This window comes from Macadamia integrifolia, chromosome 14 (genome assembly GCF_013358625.1).
Source record: "Macadamia integrifolia cultivar HAES 741 chromosome 14, SCU_Mint_v3, whole genome shotgun sequence".
Classification (NCBI taxonomy): Eukaryota; Viridiplantae; Streptophyta; class Magnoliopsida; order Proteales; family Proteaceae; genus Macadamia; species Macadamia integrifolia.
The window spans coordinates 26,854,419-26,881,534 of NC_056570.1; the positions used below are offsets into that span (position 1 = coordinate 26,854,419).

A 27,116-nucleotide genomic window follows, 5' to 3' on the forward strand; every position below is an offset into this window, starting at 1 on the left:
GAGTACACCAGTACATAATGATGTTATCCGGGAGGGATCTTTTGGGTCTGGAGATTCAACCTTTATTCTGATCCAAAAACAAAGATTAGATAATTTTTAGCCCATCAAAAGTAAAGATTAGACAATTTTGAGAATCTCTTTGTGCTTCTCTTTCAAATCTCAACTCAAAAAATGAAAATGCTTAGTTAGGGAGAGAGAGAGAGAGAGAGAGAGCAAAGTTGCATGCACAGTTGCACTTAAAAGTTGCAAGTGATAAAGAGGGCACCTACCTACAAATATACCCTCAACTCAGAGTCCTTCAATTCAATGGCTTCGAAAGGTGGAATTCGCGTCGGATTCACGAAAGCATCGAAAAGTTTCGAATAGTTAAAAGCTTTTCTTCTCATGGATCCGATATATTAACACTTCCACGCTTGATTCTGATTATTCTCTCTCTCTCTCTCTCTCTCTCTCTCTCTCTCTCTCTCTCTCTCTCTCTCTCTCTGAGTCTCTGTTCTGATTTGGGGGTGGAACCACCAGCTAGCAAAGGTAAATGGGCAGACGTGGGATGCTGTCGGAGACATGGCATCATATTCTACGGCATCGATGTGATTGAACATCATCATCATCATCTTTCATTCCTTCTTTATTCATCAAATATTATATATAAATAGATGATGATCTTTTGATGCCGTATCTCGAATAATCCAATCCAGTTGCACACACCTTTGACACAGTTACCTGATTCCCGTATTGATTCCGATCATTGAACTCTTTCAGCTCTTTCTATATTTATAAATGGATCCTGCTTTCGATCTACTCCGGGCCTGAAACTTTGCTTCATCCTTACTCGTTGGAGAATTGGAGATATTAGTTTCTCTCTAATTCCTGGTACGTATGATTTCACTTCCTCTGTTTCAATTACACTTCATTTCAACTTTGAATTAAATTTAAGATTTTGATCTTACGTTGTGATTCCTATCTTTCTTTCATTTGTTTCTGAAATCCTGATGAAGTCTGAACTCTGAACTGACTTCTCATGGATACGAAATTAAACCACTGCTCCATATGAGAACAGAGGAGTTTTTTTTTTTTTTTTTTTTTTTGTACGAAGAACAGAAGAGATCGTAGAAAGACTGAAGAGACTTCTTCTGTGGATTGGTGGGACCCATGGCCCACCGATACGAAGTCGGGTTTGGATTTTCAACCCAAGCGCTATGCTAGGCTTGGTTTGAGGAATCCGTATTGGATTGATAGAAATTGATATAATACCGATACATATCGTAGGAATTGATGCTTCATAGGTATCAGTCAAAAATTGGTCTTTCTTGAATTTTCGATCAATGATTTAGTTCTCGGGTATTTGGGTCCAGATCGGTCAATTTTACACCTATTTATTATTATTATTATTATTATTATTATCCATGTTCCAATATCAATATCGAATCCGGATAGATCAGGTATCAATATCGGTCTTAGTCAAAACTAATATAATATGGTTGATTCAATATCAAATTACCAATACTTAGAATCATAATTTGAACAGACAGCATTTCAACAAAAAAAAAAAAAAAATCGATAGCATTCAATTTGTATCAGTATCTATAACGGATTCAAAGATTCTGAATTTGGACCCATTTTAGGGATGTCTAGCTTATTAATCATCACTAATAACATAGTATATTGATGGGAAAGGGTTATGATGCCAGCGTGGGAAAGAATTTATACATCACATCAATAGCAACATAGAAAATGGCATCATCCGATCCACATGTAGCCTACAATCCTCATGGATCAAAAAACACGAGAACGTGTTAAGAGTGTTGAGTGTTGAGTGTTGATTGTGAATCCTACATCTCATCATATGAGATAATGAGATGATGCAAATTGGAATTAAAAGGGTCAAATCAAATGAGTAATAGTGCCAAAAAATACCCTTGTGAGAGGGTACATGTGGAATCTGTACTCTAGCATCATGGGTTCAAATTAGAGGGGTAAAGAGTACCAAAAATACCAACCTACTTCAATGCTTCCTCTGTTCCTCTTCACGTGCTTTATCAAGTACAGAGCATAGACAATGCTCGAAGGTTTCTCTTCCAATTTTTCATTGACTTCAAGAATTGATTGATTCCCATCTAATTGAGAGTGTTTTGGACAAGGATGAACACTCAATCCTTCACTCACTCCTTGGTCCCTTATCACTATATGCTACTCTACTTAGGAGCAAGGGAGTTTTGACACAGAGGCCAGAGTCACCCTTCATTATTAACATCTGGTAGTGAGTGAATTTTGATCATCTCTTATTTGTATATAAATTTCCAGGTTGTTCTTCAAGTCTTGGGGAGTACAAACTATATCCAACACACAAGTTCCTGCGAGGGAGCATTTTGTAAGTTGCCCATTAGCTTTCCTTCTTTCTTTATGTCAATTTCCTTTTTTCCCTTCTCATATTATGAGTTTTTCAAGTTCTGATCAGTCTTGCGATTTTATAAAGCTTCTGGCAAGATACCCACTTGCCCATTTAGAGGAAGAAAAAGATTTAAAAAACCTAGAAAATTATCTATGATTGATGAATATTCTTCATTTTGTATTGAGTATCAAGTGTTTTGTTTGGTTGTGCTTAGTTTTTCATTTGGTTATAGGAGAAATCATGAATGCGTTAGCAGCAACCAATAGAAATTTCAAGTTGGCAGTTCGCCTTTTGGGTTTGGATTCAAAGCTCGAGAAGAGCTTACTCATTCCTTTCAGAGAGATCAAGGTAAGAATGAGTTACCTCAAAATTTGAAATTTATTTATTTATTTCACCCGTGCCATTTCTCCCGCCATTGAGAATCTGTTCCATATTTTTCTTCTCACTTGGATCTTATTTTGTGCTTGACTCAACTCAGTAAGCCTTAAACTACATCAGCTTTCTCATTTTTCCCATTACCATTTTATCTAGTTGGGCAACTGGGATGCTGCATAATTTCCTTAGCAATTGTAAGGAATTTGTAGGTTTGTTTGGTTATCAAAACTTTTCATGCCTTTGGTACTTCAACTCTGAATGCCAAAACTATTGTATTTTTATGCGAAAACATGAACTTGAATTCATATGTTTCTGGTATAATACTAATTTTCAATTGAGAATAGGTTGAGGAAATTTATGTATGATTGTTTAAGGATTAGAGGCATTCTAGTCAATATAAGGAGGAGTCTGTGCTTACCTACTCTGCTCTCACTAGTATTCCCTACTTGTATAATTTATCTTTTTAAATGATTTAGTCCCCATCTACGTGTTTGAATTTGGTGCCAGGTTGAGTGCACCATACCCAAAGATGATGGCAGTTTGGCCTCTTTCGTTGGTTTCAGGGTTCAACATGATAATGCCAGAGGCCCAATGAAAGGAGGTATTAGATACCACCCAGAGGTTGGTCCCTATTCTGGTGTCAGATATCTTACTAAAATTTCATGTATCTGCACTATCTTTCTTCATAATTAATTATGAAGAAAAGGCTAAATTCAGTTCTAATGAAATAAAATGAAGCTCTAAATATAAGTCTTTGTCATGTGACACTTGATATAATCCCAAGTTTAATGTAGGTTGACCCTGATGAGGTGAATGCTCTAGCACAACTTATGACTTGGAAGACAGCCGTAGCAAACATTCCATATGGTGGTGCTAAAGGAGGTATAGGGTGTGATCCAGGAGAACTAAGTATCTCTGAACTAGAGCGACTTACTAGAGTTTTCACACAGAAGATACACGATCTAGTTGGAGTCCATACAGATGTTCCAGCCCCTGATATGGGAACTAACCCCCAGGTTTGTTATTGAGTATATAGATTTTTGGAACATTTGATTCAACAAACAAAAATGCATTTGAGATATTGCCAAGATGTTTGTACATATTTTCAAGTTTTGACTGACTTTCTCTTTTTGTGAGTAACAATTAGACAATGGCATGGATACTGGATGAGTACTCAAAATTTCATGGCTATTCACCTGCAGTTGTTACTGGAAAACCTGTAGTAAGTATTATCTAGAACTTCAAAAAATATTATAAAAATGCAATCATATCTAACAAAGTCTTGATATCTCTTACTCAATATTTTCTAATTCTCAACGTTTTATGAATCATTTTGATAAGATTCAAGTTTATCCATAGCTAATTAGTTCTCTCACATTCCCTGGAGTTCATAAGTGATTAGAAATCATATAATCTTTTTTTTTTTGTAACATTTAGAAATCATATAATAATATTATGCCTTAAACATATCTAATTAATGATTTATCAGTAGAAGTTTCTATATTGATCACATTAAACAGTTTAGAATCACAATTAGTGCCTTATATTAATTTGTATGATTACCATATTGACCAAATTCGTGTAAAATGTTATATATGTTAATGTAAATTATTGCACAACTTGTGTTATTATTTGTCATTCAGAATATATTAAGATTTAAGTCATGACAGTGGAAAATTGTTAATGTTAGGATCTTGGCGGATCTTTAGGAAGAGATGCAGCTACAGGAAGGGGAGTACTTTTTGCCACAGAGGCTCTACTTCAAGAATATGGAAAGAGCATCTCCGGCCAACGATTTGTTATACAGGTCCATATTTTTTACATGATTGTTTTATTTGTAAAAATCCTTTAGCCATTATAACATCTATAAATTTCGCAGCATTCCTGATTTATTCAAAATGTGCAATCTTTGCATGATAAAGATCAGATGTGGAAACTTGGAAGGGTTCCTAAAATCATAACAAAGTCATACATTTGTGGGTGGCAGGAGACAAGTCAATTAATAAGAATGAAAACTACCCTTCATCAATATTTGTGTCTATTTAAATAGATTGTCTGGTGATGGTAAATCATTTTTCCTTTGAAACCTCAGGGATTTGGAAATGTCGGTTCCTGGGCAGCCCAACTCATCAACGAAAATGGTGGGAAGATTGTTGCAGTAAGTGACATCACTGGAGCTATAAAGAATAGCAATGGTCTAGAAGTACCAAAATTACTTAAACATACCAAAGAAAATCGAGGAATTAGAGGTTTCAGTGGTGGTGACCCCATTGATCCAAAGTCAATATTAGTTGAGGACTGTGACGTTCTTATTCCTGCAGCCCTTGGCGGTGTCATCAACAGGTTTTTCTCATTTTTGATCTCTCTCTCTCTAAAGTAACATTACTTCCCATGTCAACTAGAAAGTTGAGGGTCAAATATTTCTAGATAATTTCATATACTAGCTTTTCAGAGAGAAGATAATTCTCTATTATAATACACAACCAAAACTTATTAATTGACGATTTTTTTTCTTTTGATCTGATTGAAGGGAAAATGCAAATGAGATAAAAGCCAAATTCATTATTGAAGCTGCCAACCATCCAACTGACCCAGAGGCTGATGAGGTAAGAGCACTTTATAGATTTGGAGAGTTATAAACAATGATGTGTCAAGGCAAATAAAATGATCATAAACATGGGTCGATCTTCTTCACAGATCTTATCAAAAAAAGGTGTCATCATCCTTCCAGATATATATGCCAACTCAGGTGGAGTCACTGTGAGTTATTTCGAGTGGGTTCAGGTATTTTCTTCTTTACTTGAGGGATTTCTTCTCTCATGAATTGGCTTTTTTCAATCCTTTAGTTCTTAGGATTTTTTTTTTTATGAAATTGAATTTTCAATATCATTCCCACCATTAGAATCCATTACTAGAGTCTCTTATTTATATATAACTCTACTCTTTTGTTTGACTAATAGAATATTCAAGGATTTATGTGGGATGAAGAGAAAGTGAACAATGAACTTAAGACTTATATGACAAAAGGTTTAAAAGATGTTAAAGAGATGTGCAAGACTTACAACTGTGATCTCCGTATGGGAGCCTTCACCTTAGGAGTCAATCGAGTTGCTCGAGCAACTGTCCTCAGAGGTTGGGAAGCTTGAGATGAAGTACTGCAAAGATCAAGAAAACTAAGTAGCATTGCAATGAGAAAATATTCCTCGACTCCTATGACTTACCAATAATTTCATGTATGTTAGTTTCATGTTAAGGCTTTAACTTTTTGTCAGTAACATCTTTTTATTTATAAGACCAGAAGGCACCTAGATTCAAATGAGGAAAGATGCTGATAATTGCACTTTTATCATTCTGTTTGGCGCAATCAACACTACTTTCACATAAATTTTACCTGTACTATTCTACAATGCTTCTTTTTACAAGTTTCAACTTCCAACCTCCAGGCTCCCTTTGTTTTCTTTTCCTAGAGAAAATGAAAATTTTGGTTTATATATCAATATAATCATTTGATGTTTTTTCTTTAATAAATATAATTTTCATGCTTTGTATAAGCTTCATTTGTTTCACATAAAATAGGAGGATTTTGTTTTTACCGTAAATATAATTTTCTATCGCTTGCTCCTAAAGTTGTAAAACTTTAATGACAAAAAATTTCAAAAAGACCACACGTTTCACGAATTTTGCCTTACCAAATTTTTATGCTCAATTTGATCGTAAAATCCTTCCTTGTTACTTTTCCGATATCTAATAATTATACTTACAACTTTACAAAAAAAAAAAAGTACATTTCAAATCACATTTACCTCTTACATTAGGGTGGCGGAGGAATCACTATCCATGCAAAATTTTCAAAGTTATTTTATTTTTCTTTTGGTAAATTTACTTGTACAACATTCTACATGGAACAAATAGAAGCTATGAAATTCAACCACTTAGTTGATATGCCAACATTTCAATTTCCAAGTAAACCAAGAAAACCTTGGAGATTATACCTTGTGTTCCCTCCATCCCACAAGGATAATTATTTGATGCTTTTCACTATCCCAAATGTTTGTTCATTAAAACCTAAGATATAAAACTTTGTTGAATTTTCCATAAAGTTCAAATTTAATCATGCACGCATTTATTGTATTCACTTTGTTCCAATTATTTTCTTCCATTACTTAAATCAACTGATATGAGTAATGTTGGAAACAAAGTTTGAATTAGTGATTTATTAAAGCATTAATAGTATTCTTAAAGTGTGGCTTCTTTCCATACAAAACAAGGACGAGGAGGCTAAATTACTTTTCTTCTCTGAATCGTGATTTTCAATGACATTCAAGTGCTTTAACCGTTGGTTGCATCATGAAGGCAATTTAGGTCCACAATGAAAAAGTCAAGCTCAAGAATCTCAAATTTCCTTTTTCCACAAAAAAATAAATTTGGTTTGCGGTTTTTGAATCATTTATTTGAAATTCCAATGAATCTAGGCAAGGTGTGCTAGAAAAACAACCTAGACCCTACACTAACTGTCTAGGTAGAATCTTCGTCCTCCATTGCAAGACACACACTTGTAGCTAGCACTACCCAAAAGACAATGAGTGATTGGTAAAGCTATTTATTCACAAGGGAAAATCTAGTTGTAACTGAAGTTGGTGAAAATATTTTCTTATCTCTAACTTAAAAATCATTTGAGAATAATTCAAGAAGCAATCAAAAGGAGAAAAATGGCAACATCCAATACAATCATAACTTGCCAAATTTTGGCTTGCAACTAATATACATCCTTATTCTTTTTTTTTTTTTCTTTGGTAATCATCCTTATTCTTTTTGAGAGCTTATGCAATGAACATATTTGAAGTTTGCACAAATGTTTTTTTTATAAGTAGGCTCCAGTGAGAATTATCTTTGCTATGAACTATAATGGTTACTAATTAAACAAATCAATCTCTATCGGTCACTGACCATTGCTCCTCAAACACAATATTCTTTGTTGCATTCCAGTGCTTAGAAAGACAAGTACTTTGGAATGCAAGGTGAAAAGGGAAAAACAGTTGTTCTATAATCTTCTCGGCCCCTAAAGCACCACCACGGCCACCGCCTCTATCAGGTCCACCCCTTAGACCACCCCTCCACCACCAGCTTGGCCTCCCCAACCTCCACCTCTTGCAGTGGCTTGTGATTGTCCTTTGCAGAAAAATTGAAAGCATCTAGGGATTTTTGAGTGGTTAAGTGAGACAGAGAATGGATATCAAGTTAAAATCTTACAAAGCATAATTGTGTTCTTGTTACGTCGAATTACAATGAAATAACTTCACTAACTTAAACAACAACCTGCCTATATCTTCTTTTCAAGTGACATCAAAAGATGAGTTTGATATGGGATATATAGGATCCAAGTTCTAACATTGTTAATTGCAATAGATGATACAAATCATAAACAAGGACCTAACAGTTGTAGTGTAACTTTTAAGTTATGAAAGAAAGGATTAAAAATAAGTATTTTTCTTAGAAAAATATAAATATAACAACAACAATAATCATAATCTTATCACAACTAAATGGGGTCGGCTACATAGATCCAATATAAGAATAAGAATATAAAAGGGCAACATTAGTAAAGTACGATGAGGTAAAAGTAGATAATAGAAGAAGTTAAAGCAGTAGCCCCAGAAGCATCACAGAAACATTCCCTACAAGGGGTCGGTTAACGGTTCCTTGTCCTCTACAAAACTTTATATATGGTTATACTACAATTGAGCTCTACCATATGCTTGTCTTTTCTTACTACTTCGTCAATAGTCATTTTGAGCCTGACCTACCTCTTCTGGTTCTATCCAATAGAAAAATATAAATAAATTAAAAAAATCCATCAGGATGTTACCATAGAGGTAACATTTTTCAATAAACATAAATAAGGTACTATATGTATAGTTGCATATCAGTACGTTAAGGTGGAAATTGGATCCTCCACACGTAAATTCACCTGGACGCAAGGATTAAAGTATTGGTATCGGTCGCCGTATCGGTTGGCCAAAATTAAGATACGTATTGGAGGGTATCGTATCGTATCGGAGATACACTAAGATACGCTAAAGATACACACATAAATGGATAGGAAACATTTTTTTAAACACTTTTGCATAAAGAATTTGTTAAAAAAAACTATTGATAACATATATTATGCATAAACACTAAATTGAGGGTATCGTACTAAGAATTCAAGGTCTGTAGTTGTCCCATAAATGTAAAATCCTTGATCCCAACCTTGATTTCCACTTTAGTTAGAGAGAAATATGGCTGACAGCAACTTTGGAACAAAAACCCTTCAAAAAATCGTTTTTTTCTGAAAAATTACCCATATTGGCCATTATATGACCGTAGCGCCGATACGTATCGATACTCACCGATACGTACCGATATATATATATATCAACACTCACCGATACGTGCTGATATATATCGATACGTACCGATCAATACATACCGATACTCATCGATACGTACCAATACATACCGAAACGTACATTTTACCTAAATTTTATATTTTTCATAGAGTCGTATCGATGTGTATTAGTGGTGTATTGATGCATATCGGTATGTATTGTAGGATATATATCGATACGAAATGATTTAAAAAATTCAATGTATCGTATCGGTGTGTATCGTATCGACCGACTAAATTTAAGATACGTATTGGAGGGTATCGTATCGGTATCGGAGATACTTAAAACCATGCTTGGACGTACAAGTGAGGATTCAACACTGGTCCCATTGGTTGTCATATATACCCCTCTTCATCCTAAAAATGACAGAAAGTGGACAAGTGTCCAATCCTCACATGTATGTCCAATTGAACATACGTGCAAAGGATCCAATCTCGTTAAGAAAGTGTGGCTCCCCCTTAGGTAAACTCAAGCAAGAGTTATTCACATGAGCACACTCCCTCACGAGTTGGGTGCATAGTTAGCAAATTCGGATTCGGGAATTATTCGGACGGAGAATTATTCGGAATAATTCGGACGATTAATTTAAGAATTCGGTCAAAAAAGCGGTCAAAAAATCTTATTGGGGTTTTTTTTAAAAAAAATTTGTTTTTTTTTTTATTTTTTTATTTTTTATTTTTGGTTCTTTTTTAAAATAATGTTTAAATGGACCGAATAATTCGGTTTAATTCGGATTCGGTCCGAATTATTCGCGAATAATATTCATTTTTGAAAAAGTCGCGAATTTTAAAGAATTTTATTTTTAATTCGGATTCGGTCCGAATTTTTGATAAAATTCTTTAAAATTCGGTTCGGCCGAATAATTCGCGAATTATTCGGCCGAATTGCTAACTATGGTTGGGTGTGATATTCGGTTAAGACTACACTTCAACGTGGAGAAGAGGAGACAACATTCTCCACCTATAAATAGAACGAAAACTCTAAGGTAAATGATTTGAACTCTTTTGCCATTTCTTCTTCTTTGATAACCGTTAAACTAGACGAATTGACGGGTAACAGCCAAGTTATTGTTACTTGGACCCGCAACCAAAGAAATGGAATCGTAAAGGGTTGTTTAGAAAATACTAAAATATAGGAAGGTATTTGTGAATCCAAAAGGGGAAGCGAATTATTTCATTTCCTTTTCAACAAAAAAAAAAAATTTATTCTATTTCCTTGGTTGCAAACTCATTAGCAGCAAAAAAAAATTGCGCCAATTCCCCCTATTTCCGTTGCTTAGATCACTTGAGCATCGGAGAGTCTCTTAAGTCCATTTTCGATGACTTTTCTCTTGTCTTTTGATATTTCGTACACAAATTTACGGCGAACCTGAAAAATGGAAAATCTGATCGCAGCACCCACATTCACAGAGAATAGATTAGCATGATAATGGGATTAAAGGAGTTTGTTCCCCCCCCCCCCATTATCAATTTGCATTGTATTTAGTTTAGAAATTAGAGAATCGATTAGCATGATAATGGGATTAAAGGAGTTTTTTTTTTTTTTCCCTTATCAATGTGGAATTTTATTTAGTCAGCAGTTTAAACTCATGAAATATATGTAATGAATCGGCTAAATTCATTTTACCTGAACTTAAAAATTGAAACCAGAAAGGAGAAGCTTCTGAACTCAGACATCCATTGGAAGCTTCTGATAAGTGATGATGGCTCATCTTCTCATCTCAGAGTGTGGTCGATTGCTTGATTCTGCTCAACCTTTTTCTAGTGTTGAGTACCCCACTCCTGCTAGCCTGCTATAGAGCAATTCAGAATAAGAAGTGAAATGCAGAGTAAGCCCAGAGAGAAGAAGTTCGATCATGTCCTCCCCGAAACAATCGAACTGGAATTCCCCAAAGAACCTCCAAGCATTCAAACTGAAAGAAAATGATGAAGATGGAGGGTCGTTCAGTGTAAGGATATGGACCAGTGTAGAAATTTGGAGAACGTTTTTCATCCGCACAGGATATAAGTACAGATGGCCATATCATCTGATATCCGTCAGATAGCACTGAGCTGTGAGTTGGAAGGGAACCTTTTATTTTTCTCATTTGCCCTTTTGTGGTGTTGTGTAAAGAGTAACGTTTATAAGATTGTGTGACAGTTGTGGCGTTTCTGCAGCAGAAGCAACTTGCAAGAAGCAAGTAAACAAAAAACAACAAATGCACATCCGTTACTGCTCTTCACCTGTGCTCCTTTACCTAATCTTTCTCCCAAGACACGAGAAAATTTTGAGATTTCTGTGGAGAACTCTAGACGGGTCTTTGCCGCTTGTTCTAAAATAGGCAAATTCATTAAATTTATGGGTTTTTTTTGCTTGCCAGAGGAATTAGTAGTTGTAAATATCAAGGCAGATTTTGCATCTATCACTGATCCCTATTGGGCTTCTGAGCTTTTCCCTATTTAACCGTTCAATCGTCTATGGTGGGTTGTCCCTGGCTTGCACAGAATTCGAAGTGAGGAAAAAATTCCAGTTGCGAGATGACCCAGAAGAGGAAATCCGCAGAGTTCACTGCTTTGGAGGAAAGTGATAGAGCGCTCAATCACATCTTCTGTGGCACTGCTAATTCTCTGTCTCAACTTTATGGTGAAGCACTCCATCAGCAGAAGTTGCTCTTTCAGGCTGGGGAGAGACGTGCTTTGGTATTAACCCAAACGAAATTTCCTGCTTAAGGGGTTCTCCCTTGCTTGGCTTTCTCTTTCTTTTTCGATTGCTGAACCAATTAATTGTACTCTTTTTTTTCCCCGAAATTTTTTAAGATCTACTTGCTAATGCAGAGACTTTAGTTCTGATTTTCAATGCTGTAGTCTTATGCCGAGGATGATTTTTCTCTTCCTCTTTGATTGCTTCAGAATTTATTCGTGAGTATTTTCTAGAGTTATATCATAGTGCCTGTAATTATGTCTGATATATTGGCTCTGCTCTTATTTACTGGTATATGATTTTAAGTTTTAGGGATTTTTTATTTTCTTTTGTTTAAAAATGTTAAAGTAATTGTAGTTTCCATGATAACAGTTCTCCTCTGTTTCGAACAAATCCAATATTTGTGATTTTTCCCCCTTTCAAATTTTTGACAGCTACATTTGGGCCAAATTTTTATTGTTCTCTCTGGCTTCTCGTTTGCTATTCCATTGATAAACTTATAATTCTGGATGTCTTGGTGGAAGAATGGAAGTGAGCTCCTAGATATTCCTTGAACTTCATAGCTTGTTTGGGGATTTTTCAGCTTTGGAGCAAAATAGCTTTAACATATTTAGTCAACTGACAAATGCCAAGCATTTGCTCATTTAAGCTCTAATAAAGTGATTGGTTAACTTCTACCACAGTGTTTTATCACAATTTGTCTATGAGGGGGGAGGAGGGAGGGGGTGGGGAGGGGAGATTTAAAAAAATAAAATAAAAAATGAAAAAAAGGGAAGACTGGTAAGTCTCATATCAGGGGGCTGTAGGTGTTTGTTCCTTTTAAGAAGTAACTTCATTAACAGATAAAATGGTGATCTTTCAGTCAGAGAGCTGTCCTGTGAGAATACTGTTATCATTGTATTCTAGATATGAATTAAATAGGAGTTTTTAGATGTTATTGGGCCAAATAGTTTTCTGATTGTGTTGTTTTGATTAGACTTTCGAGCATTTTCCGATTAAAGCCTTCATCAAGGTATGAACTGGAAAATAAGTGGCAGTGTAAGGTCATAGTTAGAAAGCCATTTATTTCCTCTTTTTATGAATTTAAATCCATGTTAGAAAAAACTAATGGACGATGGATGAATATCACTTAACTTCAGCTTTTGCATCTTCAATATTCTTAGTAAATATCTGGTTGATTATGAACCATCCACTAAAAGTGTAGATCAGTAAGAAGCGCTAACGACCTTAAAACTAATAATCCAAGGCATAGTACCATCCTCTGTGATAGATCATTAGATGTGTGTTATATATATGATTTTAATGAATATTGGCATTTCTCAAATGTTGCCAAAAATTCTTGTTTCCTATTTTTATCTGCCACATTTGTTGGGTATCTAGTGTAACACGGTTATAATTTGCATTTCAATCAAGGGCATACATTTTTTCCCATTATGTTATATTGGAATTTTTTTTTCCTTCTAAAGGAAAATACTCTGTATTGTTATTGGTCTTACTTAGTGCAAGCCACATTGTTAAATGTATCATTAAAGAGGTGAATATTAACCTGTCATTAGTGATTTTCTTTTTCTAATATGCTGAACCATGAAATCGTTCCTTGGTGAATGTTGAGAATTTGAGTAACCAACTTAAAGAAATTTGGTTTTTTTTGCTAACGAGAGTGTCCAGGCCTTTGGCCCAACTAATCCCCCCGAACGCACGTGTACACCCCACAGACGCGAGTCAGGTTAGCCGGCTCCTATGAGAGCCATAGAAACCGTGGGGCTGGCCCCAAGGGGGTAAGAGAAGTCAAATTTCAAGAATTTGGTAGGAATAAGGAATATTTACTGGGTGATTAATAACTTTCAGTTATTGATTACTCTTTTTGCAGCATGTTTCTCATCTCCGTACTCTTTTCTTGAAGTCTAAAGTTGTGGCAGGACCACAAGATTGGGGTTCTGGGGGATGGGCATTTGATCTTAGCGAATTTGAATTGGATGATGCATGATGTTCATGGCTTAAATTTAATCACTTCTCTCCATCAGAAATTTTTGAAAATATGTAATACTCTGACTTCCATTTCCTGTTAAAAGTGGTGGTTAGGATCAAATTGATTTGCTTTCTCTGTGGACTTGACATATTAAAAGCAAGTAGAGAACTGAATAACAGCAGAAGATAAATATGCATATAAACTTGCCTAGTTGTGTTTGAGATTCATGCGTGGTTAATAATTACTCAGACACAGAGTGTATGTACAGAAATGAGAATATCCATAATTGAATATGTATACAAATGCATGTAGTCATACTCCTTTTTTCTTTTTTCTTTTTTCTTAGTTGGGTGGTCAACTCTTCTACCAAACTAACAATATTTGGACCTTGATAAAGCTTGTGTGCATTAACCTTCTTGTGTTTATAAAATACTAGTGAAGACATTTCATGCAGCGATAGTGCCAGTAATGTTCATGGGAGAAAAGAAAATAAGGAATAGAATTAAAAATAACTGAAATATAACATTTTAGGCTTCAGTATCTGAATTGTGAGAGAGAGTGTTTGGGAAGGGCAGATGAGCGAGGAGGAAACTAATGAGAGATATTTAAGGGTAGAATGCCTTTCCCTAGTAGGAAAGAAAATAGACATTCTTAGGGACCACAACAATAAAGGTTATTTATCATCTTGTAAATTATTGTTATTATTATTTTTTTTTTTTTTTGGGGGGGGGGGGTTGTTATTTAACAATTTTTATTTAGACTTCTGAATATGTTCAAAGATAGAATGATAATGAAGTACAAACCCGCAATATGATAAGCCACAACCCTAAGCGTAGCAATACAAAAGGAAAATATTTATACGTTTCTCCCATAATGTATAGTTTACTGTTTGGAAGTGGTGGATTCAAATTCTGTCAGAGAATAGTATTATATATATATATATATATATATATGTCAGAGAACAAGATGCAAAGAGCCTTGTATATTTGTATGATACTTATATTTGATACTGGTAATGCCTGTAAGGTATATTTAAGAGGAAGTTCAGGCAGAGAATAATTGTGTGTGGCAGGTTTGGTACTTGGGAAGCCATTTTTTTTTCTAATCCTCCCCTTCTCCCCCTTAAAAAAGGGGGTACTGGGTGCACAAGGCTCCAGCCATTGTGGAGTGTGGGGAGGGTCATTATGTACGCAGCCTCACCCCCCCCCCCCCCTCTTTCACGGAGAGATTGTTTCCTGACTTGAACCGCAAGTACTAGATCGCAATGAAGCAACCTTACGGTTGCACCAAGGTCCCTCCTCTCCTCCCCCTCTCCCCCTTCTTGTCCCTAAATCCAAGCCTTTTGGAAGTTGCGGATGGGATTGTAGTTATATCAGATTTGGCTTCAACTTTTCAGTTAGAATATGGTTTTTCCATAAAATATATCTAACATGTATTTTTGTATTTTCCCCTAGGAAAAACTAAATGAATGGATATTGACGAAGCAACAAGGAGGAGTAACAGTTACAGAAGCAGATATTTTAGCATATCTTCAGGTGTTTATATACAAACTTCTTTCTTTAATCTTTTTTGGAAATTTTGTTTATTTATTTCGTGACTTTTTGTTACTCTTGGCATTAAAGTCAGTAATTATAGCTGGATCCTATTTCTTAGACCATCAAAGTTTTTTACTTCTCAGGCATGGGGACATCCATTATGGTTCATTCTGGATCAATCTGGTTCCTTAGTCCATGATGGATAAAATTTTCTGATTATTAAGACAGCATAATCCATCACCTTGTTGAATTTGTTTTTGGGTTGAGCTTTTGCGCTTGCATTGGCTATTGAAAAAAAATTATGCATGATACTGTCTTGTATCGAGGCTCCTCCCCCCTACCTTGGCTGTAGCTGTACATTGTTTCATCTTGCAGACCCTTTCCTGGATGGCCCATAGTCCTAGCCAAGCACATTCTTCATTTACTTTAGATTTTTTCCAAAAGCAAATTGTTGTCTTCCCTCATGGTTTAACTATGGGATTGCCTGGATTAAGGTCATTGCTAGTGAATTCAAATTTCAATTGGCTTTCATCTTTGTGACTTCTTTGAATGATTTCATGTGCAGAATGAGCTTGACATTGGAGTAGAAGTGCCATCTCTGCCCATACCTGAGCAGCAGCAACACCTCAATATAAATGCTAGTTTACCCTTGTCATCTCCAGGGCCTCAAATGCTAGAGGGAAAATTCTTGCAAGCAACAGGTCCTCTGGTTTTACCAGTGGCCTTCAACATGGACCAACCCAGGAATTCTGCTTCCTCCAATGATGCTCCATCCACTCCTCTCAAGGAGAGTATTCCATTTGAAGTTGCAGGCTATTCGGAGATGTTGGCGCATTGCATGCAGATTGAGGATCAAGAAGTATGAGTGAGTGAAAACCATGTAAACAGCATCACATAAGTTCATCGTATTGGCTTCTTTTTATATATCCATGTCTTCTGCTGATGAGTTCTTGAGTGCTTTCTTTTTTTAATGATTGATTGAATTTAAGGTGTCAGATTGTTTTGACATTCCAGAAATATACTCAGGATGTTATATACTATTTCATGATTTCTTGTTTGTTGGTTGTACAGAATTAGACTTCTTGGATTCTTAAGGATGGAGGTCTTATTGATATGCATTGTGCTGAAGCAGGAAGCAGAATGGAGTCTGTATTTTCTCTCTGTGGATATTAAATCATCACTATGAACTGCTTTACCACCTTTCCCATCTTTACATTGAGTCAGTGGGAATATAGAACCACCTCATACTGGCAAATTGGTTCCATTGTATCTTCCCCTTTGGAAGATCAACAGTGTTTGCAAAGTTAACAAAATATATATTTTAATTTTCTTCTCTAAATCCTTAATACTTAGAATCCTGAAGCTTTTTTGAAGTATGTTGGTGGAACTAGATTTCCCAATTTTCCTATCTGTCAACACAAATTTTGTTTATGGGGGTAACCAACACAAAACACAAAATTTAGGAAGTTACAAATTTCTACTGATTTTGAATGCGGTTTCCTGCTTGTTTGAGCTTAAATCTTACAGAAAGATTCACTTTTGACCAATTACAGTGATACTACAGTTACAGGCAAAGGTGAAATGTATGAAGTTGTTTTCATTTTTGGGCTTAGCACATACCGGGTCTAGAGAGAGATTCTCCATTAAAAGCCCTATGTAGGTGTTTTCTTCTCTGCAACAAAGTTCAAGTTTTCTAGCAGAATTGGGTAGAGTTTTTGTATTTTTATTTTTTCTGCTTCTCTTCTTTTTTTGTTTCTCCTATTGTTCCACCCCTCACCCTCCCCAACCCCCTCCTCTCACAAGAAGAGTAACCTTTGAGGAGCTATTTAGTCCCCTTCATAGAGTTTTGGCTTAAACATAGGCTAATTTTTCTGGGCTCACCAACTCACAGCAGTCCCACTATGATTTTATGGGCATTTGGATGGATAAGACCCACTTTAATGTTGGTGGGATCACCAAAATTTCATGGGAACCACATTGGAGTCAAATGTTTGAAATTTTGCATTTCGACCTATTTCAATCAATCTATTTTGCAAATTTTGATCCATTTGGACATTGTTCAAAGCCAAAATATTTTGTAAATTCCTATTATTTGAAATGAAATAATTTCAAACCCATGCCATGAACTGAATTTCCTTTCAAACCAGATTACCTTTTGTTGTAAGATCTCCAAATTTATTGAGTAAAAAACTTTAAAAAAAAAATTATAAATTTTGGACAAATCTTTGCTTCTTCTTCCCAATCTAAGTTCTAGGGTTTCGACTGATTTTGATCGAGAATCAACAGGATGAATTGCTATAGCCCCCTCATCTGAATATTATAAAGTAAAAGAGAAAAAAAAATGGTTTTGTTTTCCAGCCGACCCACGCAGGAAGGCCTTCTATGAGGTTTGAGGTGTGGTGGGGCAGGAGAGGACGAAACAGCGTGCTTTAGGTTATTACTAGGCATGGACTTGAGACAGTGATGGCCCATAAAGAGGAAAAGGTTCTGATCTTGTGAACCCATGTTGGCTATACAGCTCAGTTGCTCATGGCCGACCCTTATGTACTCTTCAAGGACTTCTCATTATGTATAATGCATAGAAGCTTCTTTTGAGTTTCACCATTATTATTATGTGAGGACAAATGCTGTGGTCCTTCTCATTATGTATTTTGTGGTCCTTTGGATCCACAATCAGACCAATTGCTCATGTGTTCCAAACATGGAAAAGGAGTATTGATTAAGACCCTTTTCCATTCCTCATCCATTTTCATCTCTGTAGAAATAGAAAAGTTAATCTCTCTCTCTCTCTCTCTCTCTCTCTCTCTCTCTCTCTCTCTCTCTCTCCATAGATACATGCAATGTGGTCTCTCAGTCCACACTCAAGTGCTCTCAAACTCCATTATTGCAAGGTTGAGATGCCAATTGGGTTGGCAATGCGTATACAGTTGAAAGATGGCTGGAACTAAAATTGGATCTGGGTTACCCACACTAACCAGAGAACAGAACCAAGTGGGATGATGGTGGGTTCAAGAACTACCACCAACTAGAGTTCCTTGTTCCTACTATTGGGTGGTGGTAGGTAGATGGATGTAGTTTTCTGGTCGACTGAGGCTTTGTGGTTTACTACTCTAGTGCCACATAATACCACACTTTTCTGTCTTTATTCCTTTCATTGTTAACCATTTGAAGTGTGTTTCATATCTCAAGTGAAAGCCAGCTATAGGTTCACTTTCTCTTAAAAAGAACAGAAACATACCAAATAATTGGCAAAACCCACTTAGGAGTTCATCCTTTTCCAACTCTTTAAGTAAGTTTATAAGTTACTCAAAGCTTCAAACTTGGCAAAACTTCTCAAAAGACCTCAAGGCTTCAAGCATAATCCTCAAGGTATGGAACAGCCACACAATAAGGGCCCGTTTGATAACATTTCTGCCATTTCTGTTTCAAGAAACGACAGAAACAGAAATTGCTGTTTCTGGAAACAGAAACAGGTAAGAAGGGTGTTTGATAAGAAGGGTGAGGTTTCAAGACCCACGAGTCCCCACAACACCAACAAGCTCACCATTTGCGCTTCCACCGCAGCTGAGCAAACCGTATGATCGTCTCCCGGTGGTTGCCAGAACTCAGGAGGTTCGCCATAAGATATCACAGAATCCGGTAAACTAGTCGATTCCTTGCATCGTTCCTCACTGGAATCCGACAAAAGTTCACGACTTTGCGAATACCCTGTACCCTTTTCAACTAAATCTCCTCGTAAAGAAACCATTTTGAACCTATCCAATTGATTGGGCATCCTGGTCCAAAAATCGTCCCACTTTCTTCTATAACTGCGATGAAATCCCAATAATCTATTCCGGGAAACTGCCCTCGAAGCTACATCTTTGAAAAATTTCAACCTCAAAGCAACAATAGCAGCAGCCGCCATGGCTCTGCTTCTTTCGTTCCCCAACTAAAAGCCACCAACAAGAAAGCTTTTTCCTTTTCAATCCCTTATCAGTACTGGCTCATACGGGAAGTAAAACGAAAAGGGTTTGCGGAATTGAAGAAGAACTCTGATGGGTAACCCTTGACTCTGCGATTACAGGCTTGACCAAGCAGATTTATTCACGGTGGATGAGGAGAGAGACGGGTCTTACAAGAAGGACGAGATGGATCAGGAAGAACTGCTGATTGGGTCTCTGGGAAGAGGAAAGGAAACGGGGGTTTCTGTGGGCAGAGGCGATGAGAGGAGGTGTGGAGAGAAGAAACGAGATGGATCAGGAAGAACTGCTGATTGGGTCTCTGGGAAGAGGAAAGGAAACGGGGGTTTCTGTGGGCAGAGGCGATGAGAGGAGGTGTGGAGAGAAGAAACGAGATGGATCAGGAAGAACTGCTGATTGGGTCTCTGGGAAGAGGAAAGGAAATGAGGGTTTCTGTGAAGGAGGTGGCATGGTGGGTTCAGAGGGAGGAGGTGAGGGTTCAGGGAGAGGATGAGGCAGCGGAGGAGGGTTCAACAGGGAAAGGACGAAGGAGAAGGGTCTGTAGTTGCAGAGCTCCCTTCGAATGAACAGCATAAATTCCCGTTGGTTCGTTGTTGGTTCGTAGGTCATCGATTTTTTGTGCCCCTTTTTTGTTTCGAGAAACGAGCGAAACAAGTAAAACTTGATTCGTCATTCATGTTTCTTGAAGCATAAATTGTTATAAATTTCAATTTATGTTTCAAGAAATAAGTGGAACAGAACATTTTTACCAAACGGTATTTATGTCGTTTCTGTGTTTCTGAGAACAAGAAAACATAGAAACACGTTTCTGGTTACGTTATCAAACGGGCCCTAAGAGTCCACATACAAATTCCAAGCAATTAATGTAATGGGAAATGGTTCCATAGCCTGTAGAGGGTACACTGGCAACCCCTCTCTCTCTCTCTCTCTCTCTCTCTCTCTCTCTCTCTCTCTCTCTCTCTTATATATGAAATGACCTCTCTGCCCCCATGTATGAAAGTTGCTCTTCATCGCTGTACTCTCCTATGCTGTTTTGCAAAGAGAATCATCTCCCATATGTAATTATTAAGAGTAGGAAAAAACCAAAGGTGGGTGTGTCTGTGCCGGCCTGAGCCTGCTTTTTTATTTTTTTTTGGAAAAAAAACGTATTGTATTTATGGTGATATAGAATAAGAAATTTACAAATATTCACATTCACAGAAACAGAGAACCCGAAGAATCTATTGCAATTATATTGCTTAGATCTTCTGGTAAGGCATTGATATTAAAAAACTACTCTCTAATGTTTGGATTGCAGCCTTGATAAAATATCTGCAGTGGTTGTGCCTGCTGTGTGTGCATTAGGTACACCAAAGGGCGTCATCCTCCATCATCCATGTACATATAACTAATCTTGTGCCTCTCAATTGTATGAGTTTTTGTTCTATATATGACAGTTTATAAGTTCAACACAATGATAAGGTTGCTCCAATGCAGCTTAGTGATTACGGTTTTGAATGAAAATCAGCTCCTTAAAATAAGGATAAAATTACGTACATTATGATCATCCATAGATCCTGCAGTAACGGGGCCTCTGCAATTGGGCTGTCCATTGGTCAATTTTTTAGCTATAATCAATTTAGCTGAAAGGTTATATGAATTAGCTTTAATTCTTGATAGATGAGTTGGTGGACCAAAGTAAGAAATGAACAGGGGACAACACATGTCATCTTGCCATCAATTAAGGCTTTTAATAAAATTTGTTTAGTTTTCAATTCACAGAGATTCATTTTTTTTGGGGTAGCCATTTAATAAAGTTGTTCTTTTCACCATGGTAGAGAAAGTAGATATGATACTCTTGCCTTTGTTCTTTTCTTTAAGCTCTCCTTCACGTTTCCGGGCTTATATAAGCCTTTAATGCTGAAAGGATCTGAAGTAATCGAATCCTTCATAATCGTTATCAGAAACCAACTAACTTTGTAATCGAATCCTTCATAATCGTTATCAGAAACCAACTTACTTTCAAGTTTTTCTTTCCCCATTATGTTCTCTTCCTTGTTGGTTGATATGAGACTTTCAAATTCAAATCTTTCAAGTTTCAACTCAAAGCTTTAGCTTTAATGTTCCATGACGAAACGTTAAAACTTTTGAATCGAACGTTACTGTTGAGACCTGAGAGTGCTTTTCGGGTTACGGTCACTCAGTAAAGTAGAAGGAGATGCAGCATTTGTCTTCTACTTTTGTGTTTGTGTTGAACTGTAACTTTTCTAGCTAAGATTTGCTTAAATTTATACTGCGCTTAATCAGCTAGTGATTGAAAATTTCCCTTCTCCTATTTGGGTTTGATCTTGACAGTAAAATTGATCCAGAGGATAGAAGTGGAGAGGAGGGTAGGATGATAAGCTTTGGGATGGGATGACTCGATTTCCTCAGGAGATCTCAAATTTTCCTTCGATAAAAAAACAGAGGGAAAGGAAAATTTTCTGGATAATTTTTTGGCGCTTGTTCGAGAGCTACCCACTTGGTGGAAATCAAACATTAGAGTTCGAGAACTTCTGAGATTCTGAAAACCCAGAAATCTTTTATGGATTCTGTTCTTTGTTCCAGCTCTCTTTACAAACGGTTGAAAAGGTGGCGGGTTTCCCAATAGAGAAGAAGGAAATTTTAGCTTTAGTTAGGATTATTGAAACGATATGATTTTTGGTTGTTCCTGGGTGGTTGGTAACTTCTTCGAATGAAGAGTGTTCGGTTGGGTATGAATTCAATTAGATTTTTTTTTTCTCAGTTATTTCTTTGGGGATTTCCTTCTGAGTTCAATTTTTATTGACATGCAATAAAAAACAGAGACCCTGGACTTATTTGTTTGATTCAATTAGTGGAGCCTTTTAATTTTATTTGATCTATCGAATTATTCTGGTTGTGAAATGAGTTTCTTATAAACTGTTTCTTTCCCGGAAAATGTGATGAGGGTTTTGTTTGGCAAGTTCCACTGCCCTTCTTTCATTTGCTTTTGCAAACCTTCTCATCTACTTTCTCCTTCCCCATTGAAATTAGAGAACAGCCCACATGTTCCTTCTCCTTTATCTCCAGTTCCTGATGTTGTGGAGTTATCTGGTGAGAGGATTGAGGTAAAGAATGAAAGCTTTGATGGGAATCAAGTTGAAAATCCAAAAAGCAGTCTCAAGAAGCCGTCCTCAGAACCAAGGGTTCCAAAAGAGATTGAGAAGAAAAGAGTTCAGTGGATGGATTTCTTGGGGAAAGAACTTGTTGAGATAGAGGAGTTTGAAGCCAGGTGAGTCAATCTTCTTTCTTTTCGACATTTAATGTTTTTAGTTTTCTTGTTTGATTTCCTATTGGTGTATTGTCGGAGTAATTATTCTGCATGAAATTTTTATTTTAGTAAAACTGGTCATTTGAGTCTGAGCATTGTTTTAACATGGGAGGCATGTCTGAACTGCAATTTATTTTGTGACTGGTAGCACTTAAGAGGAGTAATCCAGATTGATCGAAGTTGAATTCTTTGTGTTTGAATGTGAAACTTCTGAAGAATATATATTCTGATCCTGACACCTTATCCAACATTGTGTTTGACCATTCTATGGATTCCTTAGTAAACTTGCAGGTAATCAAATTAGAGAAAGTATAAGAGAAGTTACGTCGTAGGATGGTGATTGAGAAAATTGTGTTAGGAAAATATATTCCTGCTGAATGAAGATTCCTATTCAATTTTTTGATAGTTCTAGAATTGGCTTCACTCTCACTCCATCCCCCTCCCCTCCCCCAGAAAAAGAAAAGTTAAATAAAAGAGAAGACGATAGAAGTAGCATAGTGTGGTATTTCTGATGAGAGTCACCTTTGTAATCAGCTTTTTTGGTTATACCAGCAGATCTGATGATACCAATATAACATGTGATGGTCAACAAAACTACAATCTAACCTGGCCTCACTCCGGACTCTGGAAAAAAAATTATAAAGGAACAAAACTCCGAACCTCCTTAATTTGACCATGGGTAAGTTGAGTAGGTAATGCGAAGGTCAATTTTTGTTGTTTAATAGAGGATATTTTTAGTTCCATCCCCCTCCTTGTTCTATTTTTCATGTTGACATAACATAGAGGTCGTCCTGATTGAACAATGGGTACTTATTTGCATCCGACGATTATAAGGTTTAGGCTTAGCTGAATTTGATTTGGGAGATGGTAGAATAAGGACCTGGATACTGTTGGGAAGTAGATCATTAAGCTGAGAATTAAATTCTGGGAAGATATGGTTCTGGTTTGAACGGGGTAGCTTAAATGCTCAATGGTAAGATATTCACTTATGATATAAGCGACAAAGATAATTGAGAGGGTCATAATGAAGAGCTTGGTTATCTTACTGTCTGAATCTCAAGCATAATACTTTCTGCTTAATCTGGTTGAGATGATGTCATCTGGTTCACCTTGTGTGTGCATTTGATGTTCATGACTTTGTGGCTTTAGATCCGTAAAGGTAGTGGCACTGTCTCTGATGTTTGGGGACATGTTGCATTTATTTGGGGAAAACATGGAATCTACGGACGGCATCGATTTTGGCCACATGGCAGGTTGGATGAGGAGAATCCTGGACTACAAGTAGGATGCATGGACATATATGTTTGAATTCGAGTCTGAAATTTGTCATAGGGCCAATCCAGACCATTCCCTAGATTAGACATCCAACTGCCATGATGGACACACACCCAGGAAATCTTTTGCCTATTTTGTTGTCTATATTTTGAATTTTGATTTTAAAACTTTGCATAAATCCTCTGAACTGGGAAATCAGAATTTTACTTTGGAGCTCCCATTGGTTTGCTTGCAATAACCGGTTGTGTTCCTTTAACTGGTTAATGTCTTACTAGAAAATAGGCATTTTACTTTGGATGGTCTTCTTCGTGGTTGCTGAGCAATTGTGAATAGCTATGTTGCATTAAGCTTACAAACTGGAGATTGTTGCTGATGAAGTAATTAGAGACTGGAATTCTCAAAGATATTCCCATACAATTTTTTTGAATCTTTGCATACCACCCTTTCTGATCTTGATATTCTTCTGTTCCTTAATTGAATTCAATTCTCCGTGATCTTTCGGAAATTGACGTCTCCTTAGAAATGGAACATTGGTCAAGGGTTGTGAGATTCCTATAAGGTATGGCATCATTTCTTTTCCAATGTCATGACTGTTGTGATACTATGATAATTTGAAAGGTATCTTCAATAGTATCCAACACAGTACAGTAGCCATTCTGATGCGGAGCAAAGGTTATGAAGATGTCGGGACGTTGGATTGGGAAGTCCAGCTTTGAGTGAGAGAGCTGTGTTAGATTGGAGTGTCTAGATCTTTTTGTAGTTGCTAATATTAGTTTTGCTATTTTATAGAGTTCTTTTGCAATTTGTCTTTGAGTAAATCTCTCTCAGCTTGAACGAAATCAAGTTAGATTTTCCCTGTCCGTGCTATGTCACATTGTGAAACATTTGGTAACATGATTCACAAATCTATGCATTCTTTTTCTTCATAAGACTCAAATTTGGCACCAGAAGAGAGGTGGGGCGGGGGTCACTCTGTATCCACACTACTATGCAAATAATTCAATCTCACTTGTGACTTATTTGGGTGTGAAGTTCTGAGGAACAGTGTGAGAGGAGCAGCCAATACTGCAAATAAATCTTCTTGATTATGTCTTTCTGTCCCCAAGGAGCCGATCAACCAGAACTCAACTACTCTCCAAGAATAATTTTAGAAGCTTCTACTGGTTTCTTGGGGCAATGGCGGATATTTATGTTAGATAATCTCACAAAATGGTTGTGGTTTTACGTTCACCCATCAGGAAAATCCTTTTGGCCTAGAAGAACTCGATATTGATCCTGCGTCTTACTGATCTCATTTTTGTAGAATTGCTTGCTACTTGCTCTTTGATTGGATTTGAACTTGCTAAAAATATATGTATTTGATTGAGCTGCTGCCTTGTGGCTGGTTCCTGTCAGCTATGTGGGTATTTCTGTGGGGGTGTAGAGAAACACTTTGCTAATGCAATCAGAAAGCAGGAAACGGGAGCTTTCTACATTACCTCTAAATCCTGCCAATTACCTTTCCTTGCCTGCTGTTCAAGAGAAAAATTTGGATGGAATATGTTCACTGGTTAGAAACTTAGAATAACTAGAATGATCTTTATCTTTATATATATTGACTAGGGTCATTTATGGGGTGTTCAAGTGGATAAGTTAAAAAATGGTTCATCACATTAAAACCTTCACTGATATAGAAACACTTTCATTCTTGTGTAATCTCATAAATGATTGTTGTCATGCTGTTAGAGTATTGAATGTTGCAATTTAATGTTCTTGTATTTCTTGGTATATTTTCCAGTGAATCAGGAGATTCAGATGATGAAGGTGACGGTAGTCGAGGCTGTGTTTGTGTTATTCAGTGACTGTGATTATTCCGCTTGCCTCAGTACCCCTTTGGCTATGGCATTGACAGGAGTACAGCAACTCCAATTCTCTTGGCATCCATGTTCAGGTCCTGTATCCTTTGAGGTCAAGTCTCTGAACATGTGGCCTCATGTTTATGATGTGAACATCAACGAAATTGAGCTGCAAGGGTGAGCTCAAAAGAAAGCATTATCATTGCTTTACAATGTTCAAAAGAAAGTTTTTCCAGTGCATCACGATATCCAATGGAATTCTCTTCAAGCATGGAATTTCATTTAGAGAGCTGCACTGAATGCAGGATCCATTCCTTCCATTGTTTTCTCACCAGGATCTGAATCAGGAATCTTGTTTGAGTTCAAGTTTAATGCAATGCTTTTCTTTTCTGTTAAAGTTTAAAATGATTAAAAAAAGTATTCATTTATTTCTTTTAGATTCTTGACTTGGTTTTGCATTTGATTGTAAAACCCAGCACTAACTCAGTATCCCACATCAATGAACATGTTAAAATTTCCGTTCACTGTGTTCCTGCTTTGTTATTTTCATAGAAGATGTTTATGCTATAATACATCAAATGGTGAGGCTAGAACAGTTTAGTTGTTAATTGATAACACCCAAATCTGTTCAGGTGGGACTATTTTAGACCATTGACCACACTTGACCAAAAGTAAGGATGCAAGCAGGCCAGGACTGGTTGGAGCATGATAAATTTTGAACCAATTTGAGCCCTACCGAATCCTACCCAGATTATTTTTCTCATATTGGTTCAAATTTGAGCCTGATTTTTCCCTGACATGCATGCATAACCCAAACAATCTGGTGCCCGATATGTTTTAGAACAGCCAAACTAGCCTCAGAAACATGTTAAAAAAGGGAACACATGTCCTTTACAAGAGCAGAATTTCATCACATCCATAAATGCTACTATATTGCTGTTTGATTGAACAAGGCCCACACATTGTGAAACTTGTAATTAAGGTAAAAATGAACTATTTCCCTAGAATCAATGGGAAACGAATCTATGGAATCGAAAAAACCAGACGACGGAGTGGGACTATGAGAACAGTGACTGGTCCTTTGTAGTACCAGGCAGGTAATTATGATGGTAGATTCATGGGTGAAGAGTTCCCGTATGTAGAAAAAATTTCTCGATAAATAGGGAGAAGGAACCTATACATGTCTGCACAATTAAACAGATTGTAGGGTACAATATGTTCAAAATACCTGGGACTCTGGGAGGCACCATATATAGGTTGGTACCCAAGTGTGTTTTTTTTTTTTTTCCCTTCAATGACTGAAAGTAAGAATCTCTGTCCAAGTCTACCCATGTTGCAAAATGTTGGTCACAGAATCGA

At 36.7% G+C, this 27,116-nt stretch overlaps 3 protein-coding genes across 11 annotated transcripts; all 3 read left to right on the forward strand.

Moving 5' to 3' along the window:
- The first annotated feature begins 325 nt into the window (after positions 1-325).
- Positions 326-6,171, forward strand: LOC122061184 (glutamate dehydrogenase 1). Of its 4 annotated transcripts, XM_042624394.1 has the most exons (12): positions 326-528; positions 760-870; positions 2,302-2,368; positions 2,622-2,737; positions 3,272-3,385; positions 3,559-3,780; positions 3,912-3,986; positions 4,455-4,571; positions 4,857-5,107; positions 5,295-5,370; positions 5,462-5,548; positions 5,725-6,171. In XM_042624394.1, the coding sequence occupies exons 4-12, from the start codon at positions 2,630-2,632 to the stop codon at positions 5,908-5,910; spliced, it is 1,236 nt and encodes a 411-aa protein (XP_042480328.1). In that variant the 5' UTR covers positions 326-528; positions 760-870; positions 2,302-2,368; positions 2,622-2,629; the 3' UTR covers positions 5,911-6,171. The 4 variants fall into 4 exon arrangements, with proteins under 4 accessions (XP_042480328.1, XP_042480330.1, XP_042480331.1 ...); XM_042624396.1 differs by lacking the exon at positions 326-528 and having other exon boundaries at positions 644-870; positions 2,604-2,737; XM_042624397.1 differs by lacking the exon at positions 326-528 and having other exon boundaries at positions 644-870; positions 2,625-2,737.
- Positions 6,172-10,812: 4,641 nt separating this feature from the next.
- On the forward strand, positions 10,813-16,714 carry LOC122060497. 6 transcript variants are annotated; one of them, XM_042623596.1, is made up of 5 exons: positions 10,814-11,245; positions 11,332-11,870; positions 15,295-15,375; positions 15,941-16,240; positions 16,447-16,714. In XM_042623596.1, the coding sequence occupies exons 2-4, from the start codon at positions 11,709-11,711 to the stop codon at positions 16,238-16,240; spliced, it is 543 nt and encodes a 180-aa protein (XP_042479530.1). In that variant the 5' UTR covers positions 10,814-11,245; positions 11,332-11,708; the 3' UTR covers positions 16,447-16,714. The 6 variants fall into 6 exon arrangements, with proteins under 6 accessions (XP_042479529.1, XP_042479532.1, XP_042479533.1 ...); XM_042623595.1 differs by having other exon boundaries at positions 10,813-11,870; positions 15,941-16,255; XM_042623598.1 differs by having other exon boundaries at positions 10,813-11,870; positions 15,941-16,255; positions 16,508-16,714.
- A 4,437-nt stretch (positions 16,715-21,151) lies between these two features.
- Positions 21,152-26,281, forward strand: LOC122060970. The gene is made up of 2 exons (XM_042624105.1): positions 21,152-22,608; positions 25,700-26,281. The coding sequence occupies exons 1-2, from the start codon at positions 22,280-22,282 to the stop codon at positions 25,761-25,763; spliced, it is 393 nt and encodes a 130-aa protein (XP_042480039.1). The 5' UTR covers positions 21,152-22,279; the 3' UTR covers positions 25,764-26,281.
- The last annotated feature ends 835 nt before the right edge of the window (positions 26,282-27,116 follow it).

What these genes read in the sequence shown, in the direction of transcription:
- LOC122061184 (XM_042624394.1), top strand. Translation starts at nt 2,630, where the DNA reads ATGAATGCGTTAGCAGCAACCAATAGAAATTTCAAGTTGGCAGTTCGC. An exon ending in CTTGGCGGTGTCATCAACAG is followed by an intron (nt 5,108 to 5,294) that starts GTTTTTCTCATT and finishes ATCTGATTGAAG; the next exon opens with GGAAAATGCAAATGAGATAA. An exon ending in CTGACCCAGAGGCTGATGAG is followed by an intron (nt 5,371 to 5,461) that starts GTAAGAGCACTT and finishes TCTTCTTCACAG; the next exon opens with ATCTTATCAAAAAAAGGTGT.
- LOC122060497 (XM_042623595.1), top strand. Translation starts at nt 11,709, where the DNA reads ATGACCCAGAAGAGGAAATCCGCAGAGTTCACTGCTTTGGAGGAAAGT. An exon ending in CTGGGGAGAGACGTGCTTTG is followed by an intron (nt 11,871 to 15,294) that starts GTATTAACCCAA and finishes ATTTTCCCCTAG; the next exon opens with GAAAAACTAAATGAATGGAT. An exon ending in ATATTTTAGCATATCTTCAG is followed by an intron (nt 15,376 to 15,940) that starts GTGTTTATATAC and finishes TTTCATGTGCAG; the next exon opens with AATGAGCTTGACATTGGAGT.
- LOC122060970 (XM_042624105.1), top strand. Translation starts at nt 22,280, where the DNA reads ATGAGGGTTTTGTTTGGCAAGTTCCACTGCCCTTCTTTCATTTGCTTT. An exon ending in ATAGAGGAGTTTGAAGCCAG is followed by an intron (nt 22,609 to 25,699) that starts GTGAGTCAATCT and finishes TATATTTTCCAG; the next exon opens with TGAATCAGGAGATTCAGATG.